Genomic DNA, 18891 nt, shown 5'->3' with positions numbered 1-18891 from the left:
AGGCGGGAGGGGTAGGCTGAGGATTGCGCTGCCTGATTTCGTTTCCCCGCTGGCCGAGGACTGGCTGCCGCTTTCTTCACATCAACGGGCGTGGGCAAAACTGTCTGTGCAACCTCCCAGGACAGGGGATTTGAGATCCCAGACAGGCGTGGGTAGAAGGAAGGGGGCAGCTCCACCGTTTGACCACAGCGCCACCCAGTGGCCGCTCCAAGCGTCTGCAGTGGCCTTCCTTTTAAGGGGGCTCAGCGCCCTTCTGATCTTCACCTCTGGGACTCAATCTGCAACTTGTGAGGTTAACAAGGCCCCACGAGCCCTGAACATCCCACAGAGAAAAGGCCTGATCTAGAAGCAAAGGCTGTAGCCCCTCCCTCAAATCAGCTGCATTGAGCCTTCAGAGTTCACTCTGGACCTTGGGTGGGGTGCAGTGGATGGGGGCAAGTGACTCTCAGGGCCTGTCTATCCCCATTGCCCGGAGGTGTTCAGAGCCCCATAACAACTCAGGGAGCAGACAGGCATGGCTGGGCTTGTCACCCCATAGTCCCCGAAGCGGGGTCCCTGGGTTAGGGATCTGGAGGTGGAGGTAGGCTGGGGGTGCAGGCTGTGGGGGGTCTGCCCCAGAGCCTGTGAGGGTGTCTTGCTTCTGGGGAACTTCAAAAGTAGGGGCCCTCACTTACCTCGATGGCCAGCACCCCTATGGCCAGGGCTCCGGCCAGGTAGACGTAAGTCTCGAAGGCGTTGAGAATCACCGTGTAACAGCCCTGGGGGGGAAGGACCAGAGGTGAGGCCAAAGCCAGGAGGGCCAGCCTCCAGACTGGGGAGTGAAGCCTGGGAGCTGGCATGTGGCCCCAAAGCTCAGGCAGCAGCCGGCCTACCCTGTCACACCGCTGTGGGGAGAGTTTAGCAGGGAGGGGCTGGGAGGCAGGAGGCCCATAAATGCAGCAACTTGGCAGCAACGCACCAGAGACCCACCTGGCCCTCCAGCCCTTAAGGTGGGGCTGAAAATGGCCAGCTTGGCTGCTGCTCAATCAGACATAGATCCTTTTTTCTCTTTTGATGGGACTATTGGAAAATTTCCAATAATGTCTGTACTCCCTTCTGCTCTCAAAAAAAATCAGAAGATCCAGTAAGGTAGGCCGTCATTTCTATGTGGCTCTCGCTGGGGACAGGTGCTCCCTGGGGATTCACAGTCCCCACCATCTTCTATCATCCCACACCCACCCTCTCTACTCCTCCCCATTACCAGCCTGGCAGCAGGATTTTGGTTTGCAACCTCCGCCCCAAGGAAAGCCAGCCCATTCGTCAAGACCTAGCACACACCTCACCATCTCCAGGCAGCCTTCCGAGACCAGCCCAGCTCTCACAGGGACCCTTCTAAATGGATTGAATTCCTGTGCTATTACTGCTTTCTCAAGCAGTCCTCAGGATACATGGACTGAGACAGAGATAGAGCCAGTGAGAGAATGAGACAGAGAGGGACAGCATACCAGCATATGACTGCCACCCCATCTGACCCTGAGTGCCTCACGTCTTGGGTCATCTTTGTGGCCACGCTCCCTCCCTCTGCACCATGCTGACCAGAGACTGATGTGTGGTATTTGCTTTGAAAGGAATGCATTTTTAAAGAGAGAGAATTTTCTCTTTTAGGAGAATCTGCATATTCCTTGGGCCCAGCCAGAGGGCCTGCAAAGGAAGGAGTCCCTGGGGTGAGGGTTAGGGAATCATGCCTGGTCCCTGTTGGGTGACACTGACTGTCTGTTGACATTTGGGGGTGCTTCTTAGGTGATTCTTGGGGGCTCACACCCATTGTCAGCCACCCAGAAGCTCTGCCTCATTGGCTGGAAGTGGAAATGACATGCCATGAGGCTGCACTCAGGCAGGTGGACAGCAGGACCTGATCTGGGCAGAGTGGCCAGGCAGATGGCATGGGACCCTCCTGCTGGAGGCTGATGGGGGCTGGGCGGGGGGGCCCCCACAGGCCCCCCTTTGAGCACCCCGCAAACATACAGGATGCACCCAGATGATCCCCCCAGCATGGTGACCTGGATCCACAGTGTTCTTGGAGCCAACACTGTGTCAGAATCATCTGGGAAGTATTTAATGAAACATACGCCAAGGCTGCACCCCGAGGACCCTGGATTGGGGGGTCTGGTGTGGAGCCCAGGAATCTAGGTGGGGAGCAGGTACCCCAGGTGATTTCTAAGGCCTGTGCCATGGTCAGGCTGAGACATTCCAGGCCTGGCAAGGACGGCAAGGAAAGAAGGCCTTAGCTGACTGGGAGCCCAGCCAAGCGCTGTGTGGTTGGAGCCCTAGGGCACCCTCCCACAGGCCAGCTGGTCTGGAATCCAGCGTGGTTGGAGGTGGCTTCAGAGCTGGCAGGGAAGCCCCATCCAGCCGACCAGGCCTGGGGCCATCCTGGATCTGCCTGCAGACCCGTGTTGGGGTGGAACTCAAATCACCAAACCCCCTACTCTGTTTGCCTGTGTTAGTGTTAAGTCGCTTCAGTTGGGTCCGACTCCGCCAGGCTCCTCTGTCCATGGGGATTCTCCAGGCAAGGATACTGGAGTGGGTTGCCATGCCCTCCTCCACGGGACCTTCCTGACCCAGGGATCGAACTTGTATCACTTTCAATTCAGTTCAGTCGCTTAGTCGTGTCTGACTTTTTGCGATCCCATGGACAGCAGCACACCAGGCTTCCCTGTCCATCACCAACTCCCGGAGCTTACTAAAGCTCATGTCCATCAAATCGGTGAGGCCATCCAACCATCTCATCCTCTGTCATCCCCTTCTCCTCCCGCCTTCAATCCTTCCCAGCATCAGAGTCTTTTCAAATGAGTCAGTTCTTCACATCAGGTGGCCAAAGGATTGGAGTTTCAGCTTCAGCATCAGTCCTTCCAATAAATATTCAGGATTGATCTTCTTTAGGATGGACTGGTTGGTCTCCTTGCAGTCCAAGGGACTCTCAAGAGTCTTCTCCAACACCACAGTTCAAAAGCATCAATTCTTTGGCACTCAGCTTTCTTTATGGTCCAACTCTCACATCCCTACCTGACTACTGGAAAAACCATAGCCTTGAATAGATGGACCTTTGTCGGCAAAGTAGTGTCTCTGCTTTTTAATATGTTGTCTAGGTTGGTCATAGCTTTTCTTCCAAGGAGCAAGCATCTTTTAATTTCATAGCTGTAGTCACCATCTGCAGTGATTTTGGAGCCCCCCAAAATAAAGTCTGTCACTGTTTCCATTGTTTCCCCATCTATTTGCTATGAAGTGATGGGACCAGAAGCCATGACCTTAGTTTTCTGAATGTTGAGTTTTAAGCCAACTTTTTCATTCTCCTCTTTCACTTTCATCAAGAGGCTCTTTAGTTCTTCTTCACCTTCTGCAATAAGGGTGGTGTCATCTGCATATCTAAAGTTATTGATATTCCTCCCAGCAATCTTCATTGTGCTTCCTCCAGCCCAGCGTTTTTCATGATGTACTCTGCATAAAAGTTAAATAAGCAGGGTGACAAGATACAGCCTTGACGTACTCTTTTCCCAATTTGGAACCAGTCTGTTGTTCCATGTAAGGTCCTAAGAGTTGCTTCCTGACCTGCATACAGATTTCTCAGGAGGCAGGTAAGATGGTCTTGCATTCCCATCTCTTGAATAATTTTCCAGTTTGCTGTGATCCACACAGTCAAAAGCTTTGGCATAGTCAATAAAGCAGAAGTAGGTGTTTTTCTGGAACTCACTTGCTTTTTCTAAGATCCAACAGATATGACAGTTTGATTTCTTGTCCCTCTCCGTTTTCTAAATCCAGCTTGAACATCTGGAAGTTCACAGTTCACATACTGTTGAAGCCTGGCTTGGAGAATTTTGACCATTACTTTGCTAGTGTGTGAGATGAGTGCAATTGTGTGGTAGTTTGAGCATTCTTTGATATTGCCTTTCTTTGGGATTGGAATGGAAACCAACCTTTTCCAGTCCTGTGGCCACTGCTAAGTTTTCCAAATTTCCTGGCATATTGAGTGCAGCACTTTCACAGCATCATCTTTCAGGATTTGAAATAGCTCAACTGAAATTCCACCACCTCCACTAGCTTTGTTATAGTGATGCTTCCTAAGGCCCACTTGACTTTGCATTCCAGGATGTCTGGCTCTAGGTGAGTGATCACATCATCGTGATTATCTGGGTTGTGAAGATCTTTTTTGTATAGTTCTTCTGTGTATTCTTGTCACCTCTTCTTAATATCTTCTGCTTCTGTTAGGTCCATACAATTTCTGTCCTTTATCGAGCCCATCTTTGCATAAAATGTTCCTTTGGTATCTCTAATTTTCTTGAAGAGATCTCTAGTCTTTCCCATTCTATTGTTTTCCTCTATTTCTTTGCACTGATCACTGAGGATGGCTTTCTTATCTCTCCTTGCTATTCTTTGAATGTCTGCATTTAAATGGGTGTATCTTTCCTTCTCTCCTTTGCCTTTCGCTTCTCTTCTCAGCTATTTGTATCACCTTATGTCTCCCACGTTGGCAGGCGAGTTCTTTACCACTAGCGCCACCTGGGGAGCCCTTGCTCTGTTTAGCTCTTTTTAAAGCGTCAGAGCCCTGACACATAGAACAACAGCAGCAGCAAGCAGGCCTGCTCTAGAGGGAAGGGAAGGAGACTGCGAGAAGCCTGGCAGAGGTGCCCCCAGCCTCCCGTGATTCCTTTAGGCTGCCACTCATCTCCTCCCCTGACCCCCGAGTCCGCCTCCTGCCACCAATACTCCACCACCCCACGCCGTCCACTCCCTCTACCCAACACAGCCTGGACTTGTGATGTGCTTTGAGGGGCCACCCAGACAAGAAGCACCAGTAACCCGGGAAGAAGTGGTGGTTACACAGGTAACACCAGCCACTTGCTTACTGGTGAATTTATAGGCACATTTCATTTTATTGCACTTCACGGATATTGTATGTTTTTAGGAATTGATGCTTTGTGGTAACTGTGCATTGAGCAAGGCTATCGGCGCCATGTTCCCAACAATGGTTGCTCACTTAATGCCTCTGTGTCTCCTCTTAGTAATTCTCACCATATTTCCAGCATTTTCATTATTATTAGATGTGTCACAGGGATCTGTGATCAGTGATCTTTGATGTTACTACTACCTCTTGCTTCCCAGGTGGGGCTAGTGGTAAAGAACCCACCTGCCAGCGCAGGAGATGTAAGAGATATGGGTTCGATCCCTGGGTCAGGAAGGTAACCTGGAGGAGGGCATGGCCACCCACTCCAGTATACTTGCCTGGAGAATCCCATGCACAGAGGCGTCTGGCGGGCTGCAGTCCATGGGGGAGCAAAGAGTCGGACACGACTGAGCGACTTAGCACACACTGCCTCTTGCTGATGGCTCAGATACGGTTAGCATTTTTTAGCAATACAACATTTTTAAATTATGGCATGCATACTGATTTTTTCTTTTGATGTAAAATGATTGCACACATAACAGAATAAGGTGTAGTGTAAAAACAATTTTTTTAAAAATTTGCTTATTTCTTTGGCTGTGCTAGGTCTTAGTTGTGGCATGTGGGATCTAGTTCCCCAGCCAGGGATTAAACCTGGGGCCCCTGCACTGGGAACGCAGAGTCTTAGCCACTGGACCCCCAGGGAAGCCCCTAAACATAATTTTTATAGACACTAGGAAACCAAAAATTCCCTGTCCCTCACTTCATTGCAATGGTCTGGAACCGAACCCTCAGTCTCTCTGAAGTGTGCCTGTACTTACTTTTTCTCTGCCTCCTTTGCCCCATCCAAAGACTGGGGCCTGTGCAGGCTAATTCCTAGGGCTGGTGTGAGGATGAGATGAGATGCTATGGATAAAGCACGTGGAACAGCGCTGGCAGGGACCCACCCCTGAGTCCCGTTGGGAGCACGTGCTTTCTCCCTGTGCCCCTCAGAGTGCCTGTGCCTGGGGGTGGGAGATGTCTGAGTGCAGAATTGCGTTTGCCCTCTGCAATCCCGGGGATCAGTGGACCCCACACACACAAGCACGCATGCACCCCTGTACCATAAGGGGATAGGAGAAGCAGTAGCCCCCTTCTGAACCTGATGTTGACTTTCTCATGCCTCACCTGGGCCTGGGGGGCCTTCTCAGGCCTGGGGGGCCTTCTCTGGCCGAGGGAAGTTGTCCCTGCACCCCTCACCTGCTGCGGGCCGGGCACCCGGGGACTTAACTGCTCATCTGCCCTCTGTCGGGCTCTGACACCAAAGGTTCGCCCTGGGCTGAACCAAGCAGATGGCTTGGCTGATGGAGGCCCTGCTTCTGAGACGCCCTCAGGGACAGCAGCCAGGGCAGAGGGCAGACGGAAGATGCCGCCAGGACTCAGTGAGTGTCCCCTCTGGCCAGGACTCTGCTGGGCCTCATGTGCTTGTTCTGACTTAGTCCCCATTCCAGCCCCTCGAGGAAGAGGAATGGAAGGAGGGAGCCGACGACCACTGGCTCAAGGTCCCAGCCGTGGAGGCAGGGAAACGGGTTTGTACTAAGGGGAGTCCAAGCTTCTTCTCTGCTCTATTCTGAGGGGAAGCAGTCACATCAGCAAGCCTTGGTTCCTGCTCACCAGGGCGGGATCCCTTGCTCAGGGCCCCAAACTCCACCGGCATCCCTGGGTATCACCTCTTCCTCCCCCTCAGGATGGATGCCCACCCCGACCCCCTACCCTGCCCACTGAGACACTGCAGGAACCACCCTTCCCCACCCTGCCGCCACCAGACTGTGTGTCCCTGAGCTGTGCTGCTGTCGCCAGCAGCACCCCCCCATCTCTGCAGGGAGGGAACACGCCCCCAACCCTGACTCCCGGCCGCAGTCACCCCTCCCCCAGCCTCCTCTGACAGAGGCCAGAGGGGCCACCATGAAGACCGCCACGTTTCTATGTCCAGCACAGACCTTCCCCCGAGCCTTGCAAGTCCAACTGCCCACTGCCTGCAGGTCCCAAAGGCACCTGACACTCCACACACTCCAGGACAGATCTGAGGTCCTCCCCCAACCAGAACCTACGGAGTCACTCTCAGCACCGCCTCATCCTCCCTTCTCCAAAGTCAATCTACCACCGTTTTACCTCCTGATTCCTTTCTCAGATCCACACACCTCTCTGTCTCCTCTACCGTCATCCTGGTCTAACTCATCCTCGTTTCTCATTGGGACCAGTGTACAAATCCCTCCTGTCTACTCAGGCCCATCTCTAACCCCTGGCCAGTTAGCAGCCAGAGATGCCAACCAGGCCGCAACCTCACGTAGAACTTGGGCTTCTTTTCTTGTCTAGCATTTTGCCCTGGGTCCACAGACCACTGCATGTTCTGGCCCTGCTGATACCTTCGCCTGGAGCTAGTCTTGCCTTATTTACTGTACTCCAGCCATACTGGCCTTCTCTTGGTTCTGGGACACACCATGCTCCCTCTTACCCCAGAGCCTTTGCACAGGCTGCTCACACTCTCTGGCTGGAGAGCTTTTCCCTTGTCAGGAAGATGAGAGTGTAGAAATTTATGTTTATGAGAGTCACAGCATCACCCATACTCACGACCATCCAGGAAGCAGGTGGGGAGCCATGAGGATAAAGCAGAAAATCAGTGATACTATGGGGCGAGAAGACTTAAGACCACCCTGACAAGTGGGGAAAATAGATGGTTTCCTCTTGGCTCAAGGTCTAGCTAGGTCACCATCTCCTGGGACAACCCCTGATTTTTTTTTTCCAAGCAGGGAAATACATTCTTGACTTGCCCATATGACTATCTTGATCCAGGGAAGGCTGAGGAATGAGCAGGAGAAGCTGCCATGGTAGATTCAACTCATACCTATGGAGGAGCCTGATTTTTCATCTTGGATCACCTTCTTTGGGGACTTCCTCATTTCTCTTCATTGGCATTCAGTGATAAACAGGGCTGGTGGACTAACTCAGTACCCATGGACGAGTGCCCTCTGCCTCAGCTCGTGACAGCCATGTGACTGAGTCCTGGCCAATGAGACCTAAGCAGAAGTCTTAAGGAGGTTTCTGGGAAAGAAGCTGGCATCACATTTTAAGTTTCTTCCCATCATCAATGAGTGGAATGTCTGGAGCCATGGCAGCCATTTTGCCACCATGAAGTACTAAGCACAAGGAAAGGCTGCAAGGATTACAGAGGCTAGACCTTGGATGACATGATGGAGCCATTGATAAATAAAGAAGCCACCATCTTCCAGAATTCTTACCGTGTGTGAAATACAAAGGCATTTGCCTTAAGTTTAGATTTTTAGTACTTGGAATCAAATATGTTGCTTACTGACTCAACACTGTTATGAGGATGTGAGGCAAAATCAGAAATGCATTCTGGGCTTCAGAGAAGCAGGCTTTGGAGGAAAAACAGAGTCCCTCAGCAAAAGCTTTTAAAAGGAGGAGTGCTCGGGGGGGTGCTGGTGCCTCAGAAAAGGAATCCCAGAAGTCAGTCTCAGGCAGTCCTCCTGAGGAACAGGAGAAGAGTCATGGAACTAATGTAGCTGCACAGGGATCTCTCTGATGAGCTTCGATTTCAAAGCCACGCCTGGGAGATGGAAGGAGTCTGTGTAATGGAGGAGGAAGCCAGGAAAGAACTGGGCCCATGAGAAACCTCCCTGAACAAGTCACAAGTGGCCTTAGGAGAGACGTTTGGCTGCAGGCAGCAAGCAGTCCTATCGACAGAAGTTTGTTTGTCTTTATCAACCGCTGTCTTCATCAAAACCATAGTCAAAGCTATAGTTTTTCCAGTAGTCATGTATGGATGTGAGAGTTGGACTACAAAGAAAGCTGAGGGCTGAAGAATTGATGCTTTTGAACTGTGGTGTTGGAGAAGACTCTTGAGAGTCCCTTGGACTGCAAGGAGATCCAACTAATCCATCCTAAAGGAAATCAGTCCTGAATATTCATTGGAAGGACTGATGCTGAAGCTGAAACTCCAATTCTTTGGCCACCTGATGCGAAGAATTGACTCATTGGAAAAGATCCTGATGTTGGGAAAGATTGAAGGTGGGAGGAGAAGGGGGCAACAGAGGATGAGATGGTTGGATGGCATCACCGACTCAATGGACACGAGTTTGAGTAAGCTCTGGGAGTTGGTGATGGACAGGGAAGCCTGGCATGCTGCAGTCCATGGGGTCACAAAGAGTTGGACATGATGAGCAACTGAACTGACTGATCAACCCCTGAGTTGCTGGCTGCTATGCTCCATATGGTTGTCAGTGGCCCAGGCACCTTCTCTCTTGATGCTCAGATATTCTAGGGGGTCACTCTCCTCTGCAACGTCTGGGACGGCTGTCAACCATGAGTTGGGGGTGGGGGGATGAGAGGGAGAAGGGGCGGGCACAGCACTTTCTCTTAAGGACATGACTCAGTTGCACAGATCACCTCTATTTTCCTCCCTTTGGCTAGAACTTGCCATGTGGCCTAACTGCAAGGGAGACTGGAAAAGCAGCTTTACCTGGTGGTCACTGGGTCTGTAAACCTCCTCTTTCCAAGGAGGAAGCCTGAACTGAACGTGCCCCTGCGTGGGGAATCCGAGGTCCGGAGAGTGAGTCTGGGCCAAGGTGACAGCACTTCTGACAGCCCAGGTCTGCCTGAAACTTCCCCCTGTTCTCTGCAGCCTCTCCTCAGGCCTGAGACCTAACCCTGGGGGCAGCTGTCCCTGCCCCCAGCTCACAGCAGCCTCGTCCCGGGACCTTCATTTCTTTACTTAGGTCTCTTTCACTCAACACAGGGAGACAGGACCATAAGGGATGGAGGAACGTGACTCTCTGGGCCTGGGGAATCCTTTGACATGACGTGGGCAGGTGCAGGGGAAGAGGGTGCTGAGTTTATGAGGCAAAGCTGAAGCTGGGAAGAGTCTCATCAGATGGCCAGGGTCAGGCCTCAGCCCAACTACCCTCTTTCCCGGGGGGACTCTAAGAGGCTTACCTTAAGCCCTACCCCCATCCCACCCTCGTCCCTTCTAGCCCATCATCCGGTTTTATTTTCTTTATAGTGAAATGATTATTTCATGTGAGATTATGACTTCTTATGTGCTTGCTCCTTGTTTATCATCTGCTTCCTCTAACCAGACTGTAGGCCCCGCAGGAACAGCGGCTTTGTCTCCTGTCCCTTGCTGTGGCCCTCGGCATCTGGAGCTCTCCCATGGGAGCCTCATCAAAGCCTGAATCAAGCAAGGGGTGTGGGGCTCCGTTCACCCTCATTTCCCCCCACTGCCCCGCCCTCCCCCAGCCTGGCCTCACACATCCCCCTGAGGAGTGTGGGGATTGGTCAGTAGGAAGGGGGATCGAGGTCAAGGGCACTGTGTGTCTCATCGAGGGGACATAGCAGGAAGGGAAAGGGCTTCTTCTGAGACTGAGATGAAGTCCTTGGGTTGTGAAAGAGGCCAAGAAGTCTAGGAGCTTCCCTGACCTTGGAGGCTAAAGTCAGGGAAACATTATTCTCTTGGGGCCTGGGGGTTCTTCCACATGACAAATGTGAGTTCTCCCCAAAGTGCACAGCTGAGGAGGGGCCCTGCTGTGTAATTCTGGTTTTCATTCTTGAGACCTGCAGTACCAGAAGCTCTGGGAGTGTTCTACTTGGAACACTGGAAAACTCCTAGTTACCCTTGAACCCCAGCCAAAATGCCCACTCCTCTGGTCTGTGCCACTGAGGGACTGCCTGCCATTCTCATCCTTTAACGCCTTTGGCTGGATCTCAGGGGCATGAATGGAGCCTTCCATAGCCCCCGTTCAGGAGTCCCACATCACAGCCAACATTTCCATGGGATTCCCTGAATGCCTTCAGACCTTCTGGGCTCACATTGCCACCCACCCAGCTTGGCCAGCCAATCCTCATAGACAGGTCTCCCCTGCCAGGGGAAGCAGGGCCTGGTACCTGCTTGTTCAGGAACGGGTCCCTTCCCAGGAGGCATTCCTCCCTGCTCAGTAGAACCCCATCCCGACTCTGGGGTTCTCTCTGGCAGCAGGCCTCTGGCACCTCATCACTGTCCAAAGTCAGGAGTCGGAAAACTGATGCATACTTAAAGTCTTCGGGCCCGTTGACCCCACAGCAACCAAACTAGGAGAGAGCAAAGAGAAGGCGGGGGATAGGAGCTGGAGCCAGGTATGAGAGCGAGGCGACAAACGCACAGCCTATCCACAGGCCACTGTGGGGCAGCGTAGTCAGGGGGAGTCATGACCCAGGTGGGAGCAGGCTCTGCCTGTGCAACCACGGGAAAGCCACTCAGCCTCTCGGAGCCTCCAGTGTCCGTGAGAGTGGAGGTAACAATTCCTACTTCACCGGCACTGAGCACTCAATAAGTAGTTGCTATGGTTACTATCACTGATGACAGTTACAATTGTTTGAGGACTCAAGACAGGGAGGGCAAACAGGTTTCACCCTGAGTTCGGACTGCGGCTGATGGGCAACGGCTGCCCGAGACACTGTGCAGATGGATGCCGGTTCTGAGGCTGGGCCTGGGCTGGGTGGATCAGTGCCTGATTGATTATTGACATTTGCATAGGCGTGGAGAGCAAGGCTCCAGAGGCCAGAAAACGGTCCCCTGGGCGTCGGGGCTCTGAGGGCTCAGAGCATCCCTGGGGCCACTCACTGTGATCATGACGGAGTTCCAGGTGGCGGAGAAGACGTCTGTGTCATTGTTGCCCTGGTAGTGCCTGGCGAGCTCCTTGGTGAAGAACTCACGGGTGAGCTGGAGGCAGAGGCAGGGGGCGGGCTGAGAGCCATGGCAGCATGATACAGCGCCCCCTTCCCCGGCCTCTCCACTCAGCTTCTCCAGGGGAGGGTGGGGGAAGGCCTCTGCCCAGTGCCAGGGACCCTCCTTCTAAGCAGCTGACTTGGGGAGGGTCCTTGGGGTCCACCCCCCACTCCTAAGGACCTGTGGCCTCCCTGCACCGTCAGATCCCCAGCATGAACACGCAGACTACCCACATAGCCCTCAGCAAGCCCAAGGCCAGGGACACCGGGGAACCGCCACCGGTACTGAAGCTTTTCCCAGAGGGTGGCTGGTCCACAGTGGGGGTCTCACCCCTCCTGCCACTCCCTAACCCTGAGCTGTTCCTCAGACAGAGCTGAGTGGATGTGCTGTGTCCTGGGCCCTAAAGAAGCCACTGTGTGTGCAGCAGGCCCTCTCTGCAGAGCCGCAGTTTCCAAAGATGCCCTCGGAAGTTGCTGCTACCTTCAAAATTCTCCCTGGAGGCCTGATCACCCTGCTCCCCTCTGCAGGGAAAGGTGGGGCTCCCAATGGTTGGAGCCTCTGGGATAAGATGGTCTCTGGGGGCAAGTGGCCCAAACTGCATACCTGCCAGGACCTCATCCAGGAGGGCTCTGCCCTGTTCTCCTGCTGGGTGCATATTATGCACGGGGGCTTTGCCTCTCTGACTATCCTTGGACTATGAAACAACTACTGCTGGGCCAGGGCTGGGCAAGGCATAGAACGGAAGATTCTAGAGTCAGGGATGGGGTTGCATCAGATGCTTGGAAAGAGCGGAGACCCTTAAAGGCCCTCTGACTCTGACTTTCTGGAAAAGCCCTTGCAGGGACAGGCTTGCAGGTTTCTTTCTGGGCTGTGGGGCTTCACTGGGGTAGTGGATTGTGATTGGAACTGGAACCACTGGATGAGAGGACACTGACTCTGTGAGACCCTCTGGGGATGGAGGGGCTGGCCATGAATGGGCCAGGGCACACGGGGCCAGGTACGTACATTTTCCCTGAAGATGAAGGCCAGGATGGCTGCTGAGAGCTCTGCCAAGAAGATGATCAGGATGAACAAGAAGAACTGCAGAGAGAAGGGGGCAGACTTGTGAGTCCCGAGGGCAGGTAGGAAGGGGACAGCTGACCGCACTCTGAGGCACTCTTCCATCTGTCACACAATGGCGGCAATGTACTGATTTTGTAAGACTCAGGAACTTAACTGCCATAAACCACACATTTTTCATAATAAACACCCCAACAATCCATCTTTGGAGCCAACAAGGTTGTAATATAAATATGGAATAAATAAACATACAGATATGCCTTCTGTGCAAAAGGCACCCTTTAGAGGCCCCTTGTGCAGCATGTGCTCTGAGCAACCGTACTTGGCAGCCCTTGAAGAAGATCAATGTTGAAACTTGTTTGGACCTCCCCTAGGTGGACTGTCCAAGTAGTGGGAATTCTGAAGTCCCGGGGGATCCCTGGCTGGCTGTCCCCACCCCATCAGGCCCAGGCTGCCTCTCCCTGCCTGGCTGCCTCTCATTCCCATGGGTAGTAGGGGAAGTGACATTACTTTTCAGCTGCAATTAAGGAGCATGATTGGAGGGAAGGTGTTATGTCTATCAAAATCTGACAACCCAGGGGCTGGGAGTCTGGAATCTAACAGAGGCCCCTCTGTGCTACTCTCCACATGTCTCCATGTTGCCCAAACTCACCACGACACCTCTCACCTCAGGCACCTCACATGCTGAGCTCCCTGCATCTGGAAGGCCCTGCCTTTGCTTGCCCACCATCAACCTGCTTTCCAGACTCGGTTCCTGGCTCCCGCACATCACAGGGGCCCACAGAAGTGTGTACCGCAGCCACTGCGTCCCCGCCGGATCACCAGCATCAGCTGGATCCAGCGGGCAGTGTTCTTGACACCCAGCACTGGTGTTGGTATATGGCTCTCCGATGAGTAAATGAATCCATGAATGACCAACTCACCATAACAACCTTGCTATCTGCTATCTCTAGGCCCTAGCCATCACGGGCACTGTTATGGGTGGATGGTTGTTGGCAGAAAAAAGAGGAAGTGGCTGTGCCCTCATCACTCAGCGTTGTCCTTTGGCACTGGGACAGTCCTAGAGCTGTCACCCCACCTGGAGACCACCAGCAGGGCCCTGAAACCCCAGCGCACATGGACACAGCGGCCCCAGTGCTTGGGTCACGGCCCTCCAGTATGCGCTGTGTGTGCCCATGCTGGAAGGAAGCAAAGGGTCCTGAGCTTGTCCTCAGCACTTCAGCCCACCCTGGCTCACTTTGAGAGTCTTAAGATCTGGAGGCTTTTCTGGGTTCCAGGATAACATGGTGTTAGGCTCCTGTGTTCTAGAATCAGAGGTCCCGAGTTTATTTCCACTGTGCCACTTGCTAGCTGGACCAGCTCCGTCAGGTTCTACCATGTCAGGGTTCCAGTTTCTTCATAAGTAGAACAAGGGTGTTGATGGTCAGCAGCTGCTTTGCCAGGCTGCCCAGAGGATTCAATGAAATGATTCACCTAAGATCCATGCTTAGGTGTTAAGAGCTGGATGCCTGAGGGAGTGTCTGAGTGCTAAGTCACTTCAGTCGTGTCCGACTCTTTGAGACCTTCTGAACTGTAGCCCACCAGGCTCCTCTGCCCATGGGATTCTCCAGGCAAGAATACTGGAGTGGGTTGTCATGCCCTCCTCCAGGAGATCTTACTGACCCAGGGATTGAACCCGTGTGTCTTAAGTCTCCTGCATTGGCAAGCAGGTTCTTTAACAGTAGCGCCACCCAGGAAGCCCCAAGCGCTGGATAGATGATAGTTATTGTGAGTTTTTCAGAGATCACCCATGCCAGTGCCTGTCTCCAGGAAGGCCATGCTTGCTCTTGGTTCTGAGCCACGATCTGGCCATTCTCACGTTGTGCACGGCGCTTCACCTGCATCATCTCACTGATGCGGTGCCAAGTCCCCTGGAAAGTGCACGCACGCTCCCAGAGTGATGAGCACGCGGAGTTCATGAGCTCCGTCTCATCCATAGTTTATAACTGTCTAAGCCGAGATCGATAGGCAGAGACAGCTCAGTCACATCGCTGGGGTGGAAACCATTTCTGAGGCTGCTCTTTGCCAGCCTGAGGACTGCCAGCAACTCCACCGAGAGGGTGGAGGGCAAGGCGGGGCTCCATGGAGGCCATGTGCAACAGAACTAGATGACCATCTGTCACCAGCCAAATGGAGGTGCCTGGAGCCCTGCCTGGGCCCTTCATCACTGTCACAGGGATGAGAGGCTGCAGAGGTGGGGAACATACCTCTTAACCCAAGGACCAGCTCTTGGAAGTGGAGGGGGATGGGATGGGCACTGTGGCCAGGGGCAGGCTACCCAGGGTACAGGGGGTCTTCTGTCGCTCTCCTTGCTGGTTGGGGAGCTCTGTCTCCCAACTTCAGTCCAAGGTCACCCTACACAGCTGACTGCAGTGAGGCTTACTGCAGGTCTGGTTCCTGACCTGTCGGAACCAGAGCCCCAGGTTTTAAGACTCAGATGGCCTGCAGGGTCTCTTGTGGATCAACACCAATCCTTTTGTTTTCAATTTATCAAATGCTTATGTGTGCCAGGAACAGAGTTGAGCAAAATGTACATTTTCTTATTGAATGCTGATCACAATGTTATGGCTGGTAAGGCGGTATTATTATCTCCAGTTTACATATGAGAAATCTGAAGTTGAGAGAGGTTAAGTAACGGACCCCAGGTCACACAGCCAGGCAGTGGCATGGAAGGGATAAGACCCAAGGTTGTCTGACTCCAAAGCCTACGCTCTGACCCATGCCTCCTCTCTGTTCCTTCAGTCCAGGCCCGTTTACTGAGTGCATACTCTGTGCCAGGTACGGTGCTAGGTTGTTGTTTGTTAGTTGCTAAGTCGTGTCCAACTCTTCTGCGACCCCATGGACTGTAGCCTGCCAGGCTCCTCTGTCCCTGGGACTTCCCAGGCAAGAATACTGGAGTGAGCTGCCATTTCCTTCTCCAGGGGATCTTCCTGATCCAGGGATCAGACCCTCGTCTGCTGCATTGGCAGGTGGGTTCTTTATCACTCTGAGCCACGCGGGAAGCCTACTGTGCTAGGTACCGATAAACAAACACACACAAGGGCGATGTGATCCCCGCTCTGATGGAGTTCCCACTGAGCCAAGATTCATGATCCATGAAATGAAATTCACGAGATGAAAAGCATAAGAGTCATGAGATGAAATGAAAGAATAAACCTGTGACTTGTTGATGGAGAAAGCAGGTCTCCCCAGAGGAAGAGGGTCTCAGATCTCCTGGCCATTGTTCCTGCCTGAAGCAGGGCCTCCCAGAAGCCTGGGCACGGAGGGGGTGACGTGAGTGTGTAAGTCACCTGGAGGAAAGTGCAGGGCTATGGGGCCAACGTAAGTAACAATGTCACTTCTGCCAGCGTCTCCAGCATGAAACAACTACCTCCTGCTTGACGAGATTACTACCGGTTATTTGAATGGGGATCCCGCCTGGACCCAGCCATAGGGCTCCCCCAAACCAGGGCCTTTACCAGAGTGTGTTAGTCTGGAGTTATCTGACCTCATCCCATTTGCCTAAGGGCACATTTGTCAGTAATTCTGGACATCAAATTTACAACGTTTTGCTTAGGATCAGACGATTAATAAAGGGGTAGAAACTGCTATTTTGCCTACTTGTGAGCATTTCCAGACTTTTCTAACCCATCTGCCTACAATACATCTGCTTTTAGTTCTCGTTTCTAATAATATTTACCAAATTTACATACTTGATGTACAATTCAGCTCGTTTTATCGCTTTTAAATTATACTCTTCCCTTTTTGCTGTTCTCTTTTCCAATTTAGCATGCCTTGGTTATAAAATATTTTTAAAATGTGAAGCTTTCAATAAATGGGTTAAAAACATTCCTTGAACTGTTTATAGGTGAGCAGCTAGGCAAAAAGGGATGCCACAAAATGTCACTAATAGGCTGAAGTTGTCTTGTGGTCCATGAAAATGCTCTAGAATTGATCAACAGGACTGTTTGGGAGAATTTTTTTAGAAAAGTAGGTCATTAGGTGCCATTAGGATCATTGTTTCTGGGCTAAGGGTCACTGGGGCCCCTCAGGGCTTAGCCTCCGAGCAGGGGCAGGGGTCACCAGGCGACCTCCATCCCCAGGGCTCCTCTCTCTGCGGGCCTGGGAGTCACAGTTCCAGAGGTGACTGAAGTCACCCTCTCTTGGCTTCTCCCAAGACTAGTCTTGGCTTCTTCCCTGAAGGATGATGAGGTGGCTCAGGCTTCTTTAACGACCAAGGAGGGGTGAGACTTGGTGCTGGAACCAGCCTGCATGGCCAAGTCCAGGTTGGGGAAAAAAAGTGGTTCTTCTCACTTTTCAGATCGTGAATCTTTCTGAAAACCTTCCAGAAGCTGTGGGGGCCCCAGAAACACACAAACATGCACACCACACACACGCAGAACACCCATGTACAGGCACACACACAGAGGTCCTGACATAATATTTTGCATATAATTTTAGTTGAGTTTTTAACCACTTGAGTTCATTCCAGGTTAGAGGTCCCTGGACCAGTCCCTCTGAGACAGCAGACCCGGGTCTAAGCGTCCCCTGCCTTTGACCTGCACTGTGACCTCAGGGTTGTGTGCCTTAGGCTTGTGACAGAGAGGAAAGTGGAGGGGACTGGACAAGAGGGAAGGGGAGGAGAAGAGGGGAAGTAGGGGAAGTCAAGAAAGTGGGGACAAGGGGGAGAGGGGCAGAGGCAAGGGGGCATCCAGGAGAAGGAAAGGCAGTAGGAACAGAAAGGGATCAAGAGGAAGGCCGAGAGAGAGAGGGAGACAGAGGCAGAGGAAGAGCAGGAAAAGAAGGGGAGAAGCAGACACGATGAGACTGAAGAGAGACAGAAGAGGCGGAGAGAGGGGAGACTTTAAGGTTTGGTGGGCAGACCGGCCACAACCAGGACTTAAATCTCTCTCCGGGGAGAGCTGCAGCCAGTCCCCTCTTGGGTCTCAGCCTTCTCTCCTAGGCACTGGGGAGAGTGATGCCTTGTCCAGCTGGCAGGCTCTGAAGGAGCCACTTAGCTGGAGAGGGCTTGCAAGGCCCCCAGCTTGCTCCCGGCCCAGAGCACCAGCGTGGTTTCTGTCTTGGCTTCAGAGATGAGTCCATTCATGCTGGACGAGCCTCAGGCACTGAGGTGCAGGGTGGGCAGGGGAGGGTGGGTTTGGTGTGTCCTGGGACTCATACTCAGCTCCTTTCAGAGTCCCAGGCTCCCCAAGCCCAGACCGCCTGCACTATTGGACACTGCACAGAGCTGTCCACCAGGAGGTGCTAGACGCCTTGAGAGGCCACATCACTGACCAGCCCACGCCTCCCTATCACTTAACTCCTGCCTCACCCGCTGGCTCACTCCTGAGGCGAGTCTGCAACTTGGCCCAGCCCCACGGCCAAGCTGGGCTGTTTTTAACTTCCCCTCCGGCAAGATTGTGCTCAACCCAGTTTTCCTAACCCTGAAGGCATAGGACCTGAGAGGGGAGGAAGCCCCATCACCAAGGCCAGACAAGTAAGGAGAGAAAGAGCCACAGCCCATGTGAATACAGAAGACCCAAGAAACCGGACATCCACTGCTGGTCTTGTTTGACTCCCTTCTACAGCCGAGCGAGTTGGCCTCTCGCTTCACCAGCAGACGCTAAAGCTCAGAGAGGTTAAGAAACTAAACCAGAGTCACACTGTTTGTTATGAGACAGAGTGGGTCGCACACATAAATCCAGCTTATCCTCCTGGGCTCGCCTGCCCCACTCCCCCCCACTCCCCCCCACTCCCAATACTGTGGATGGCCACCCGGCCCTCAATGTACCTATGCACAAGTGAACCGCGTGGCCTGTGACAGCAGGTCAAAGACCATTCATTTAATGAATAAAGGACCTACCGAGATCATATCATTTCCACTTTAGAAGTGGAAATGTGAAAGCTGAATGATTTATCCGATAGCGATCTTCGCTCTTTTATCACGGAGTTATGTATTTGAGTTCTCAGAAGCAAGCAAGTCGAAAAGCACCTCGAGTCAGTGCTCTCAGCTGACCCTGCTGTGGGGAAGCCTGGCCGTTCGGGCCTGGAGGCCGAGGCCACCGCGTGCCTGGGGATGGCTCGCCCAGGCGGCAGGCACGGGGCCAGCACGGATGCATACGGCAAGGGTTGGTGG

The 18891-nt window shown here is 52.9% G+C and overlaps 1 protein-coding gene across 7 annotated transcripts in view; it reads right to left on the bottom strand.

Moving 5' to 3' along the window:
• TSPAN18 (tetraspanin 18) overlaps positions 1-18891 on the bottom strand; it is a 195194-nt gene that overhangs the window by 4823 nt on the left and 171480 nt on the right. For all 7 annotated transcript variants that reach the window (XM_081545885.1, XM_081545882.1, XM_081545884.1 and 4 more), the window contains 4 exons: positions 12684-12758; positions 11574-11672; positions 10859-11041; positions 675-758 (listed from right to left, as the gene is read on the bottom strand). In XM_081545885.1, the coding sequence (XP_081402011.1) occupies positions 675-758; positions 10859-11041; positions 11574-11672; positions 12684-12758 (441 nt within the window). The remainder of the gene's footprint in view (positions 1-674; positions 759-10858; positions 11042-11573; positions 11673-12683; positions 12759-18891) is intronic.

This window comes from Giraffa tippelskirchi, chromosome 11, assembly GCF_054371585.1.
Source record: "Giraffa tippelskirchi isolate mGirTip1 chromosome 11, T2T-mGirTip1v1.2.pri, whole genome shotgun sequence".
Taxonomy (NCBI): Eukaryota; Metazoa; Chordata; class Mammalia; order Artiodactyla; family Giraffidae; genus Giraffa; species Giraffa tippelskirchi.
Note: the sequence above shows the minus strand (reverse complement) of the source record. Positions and strands in the feature narration are given on the sequence as shown.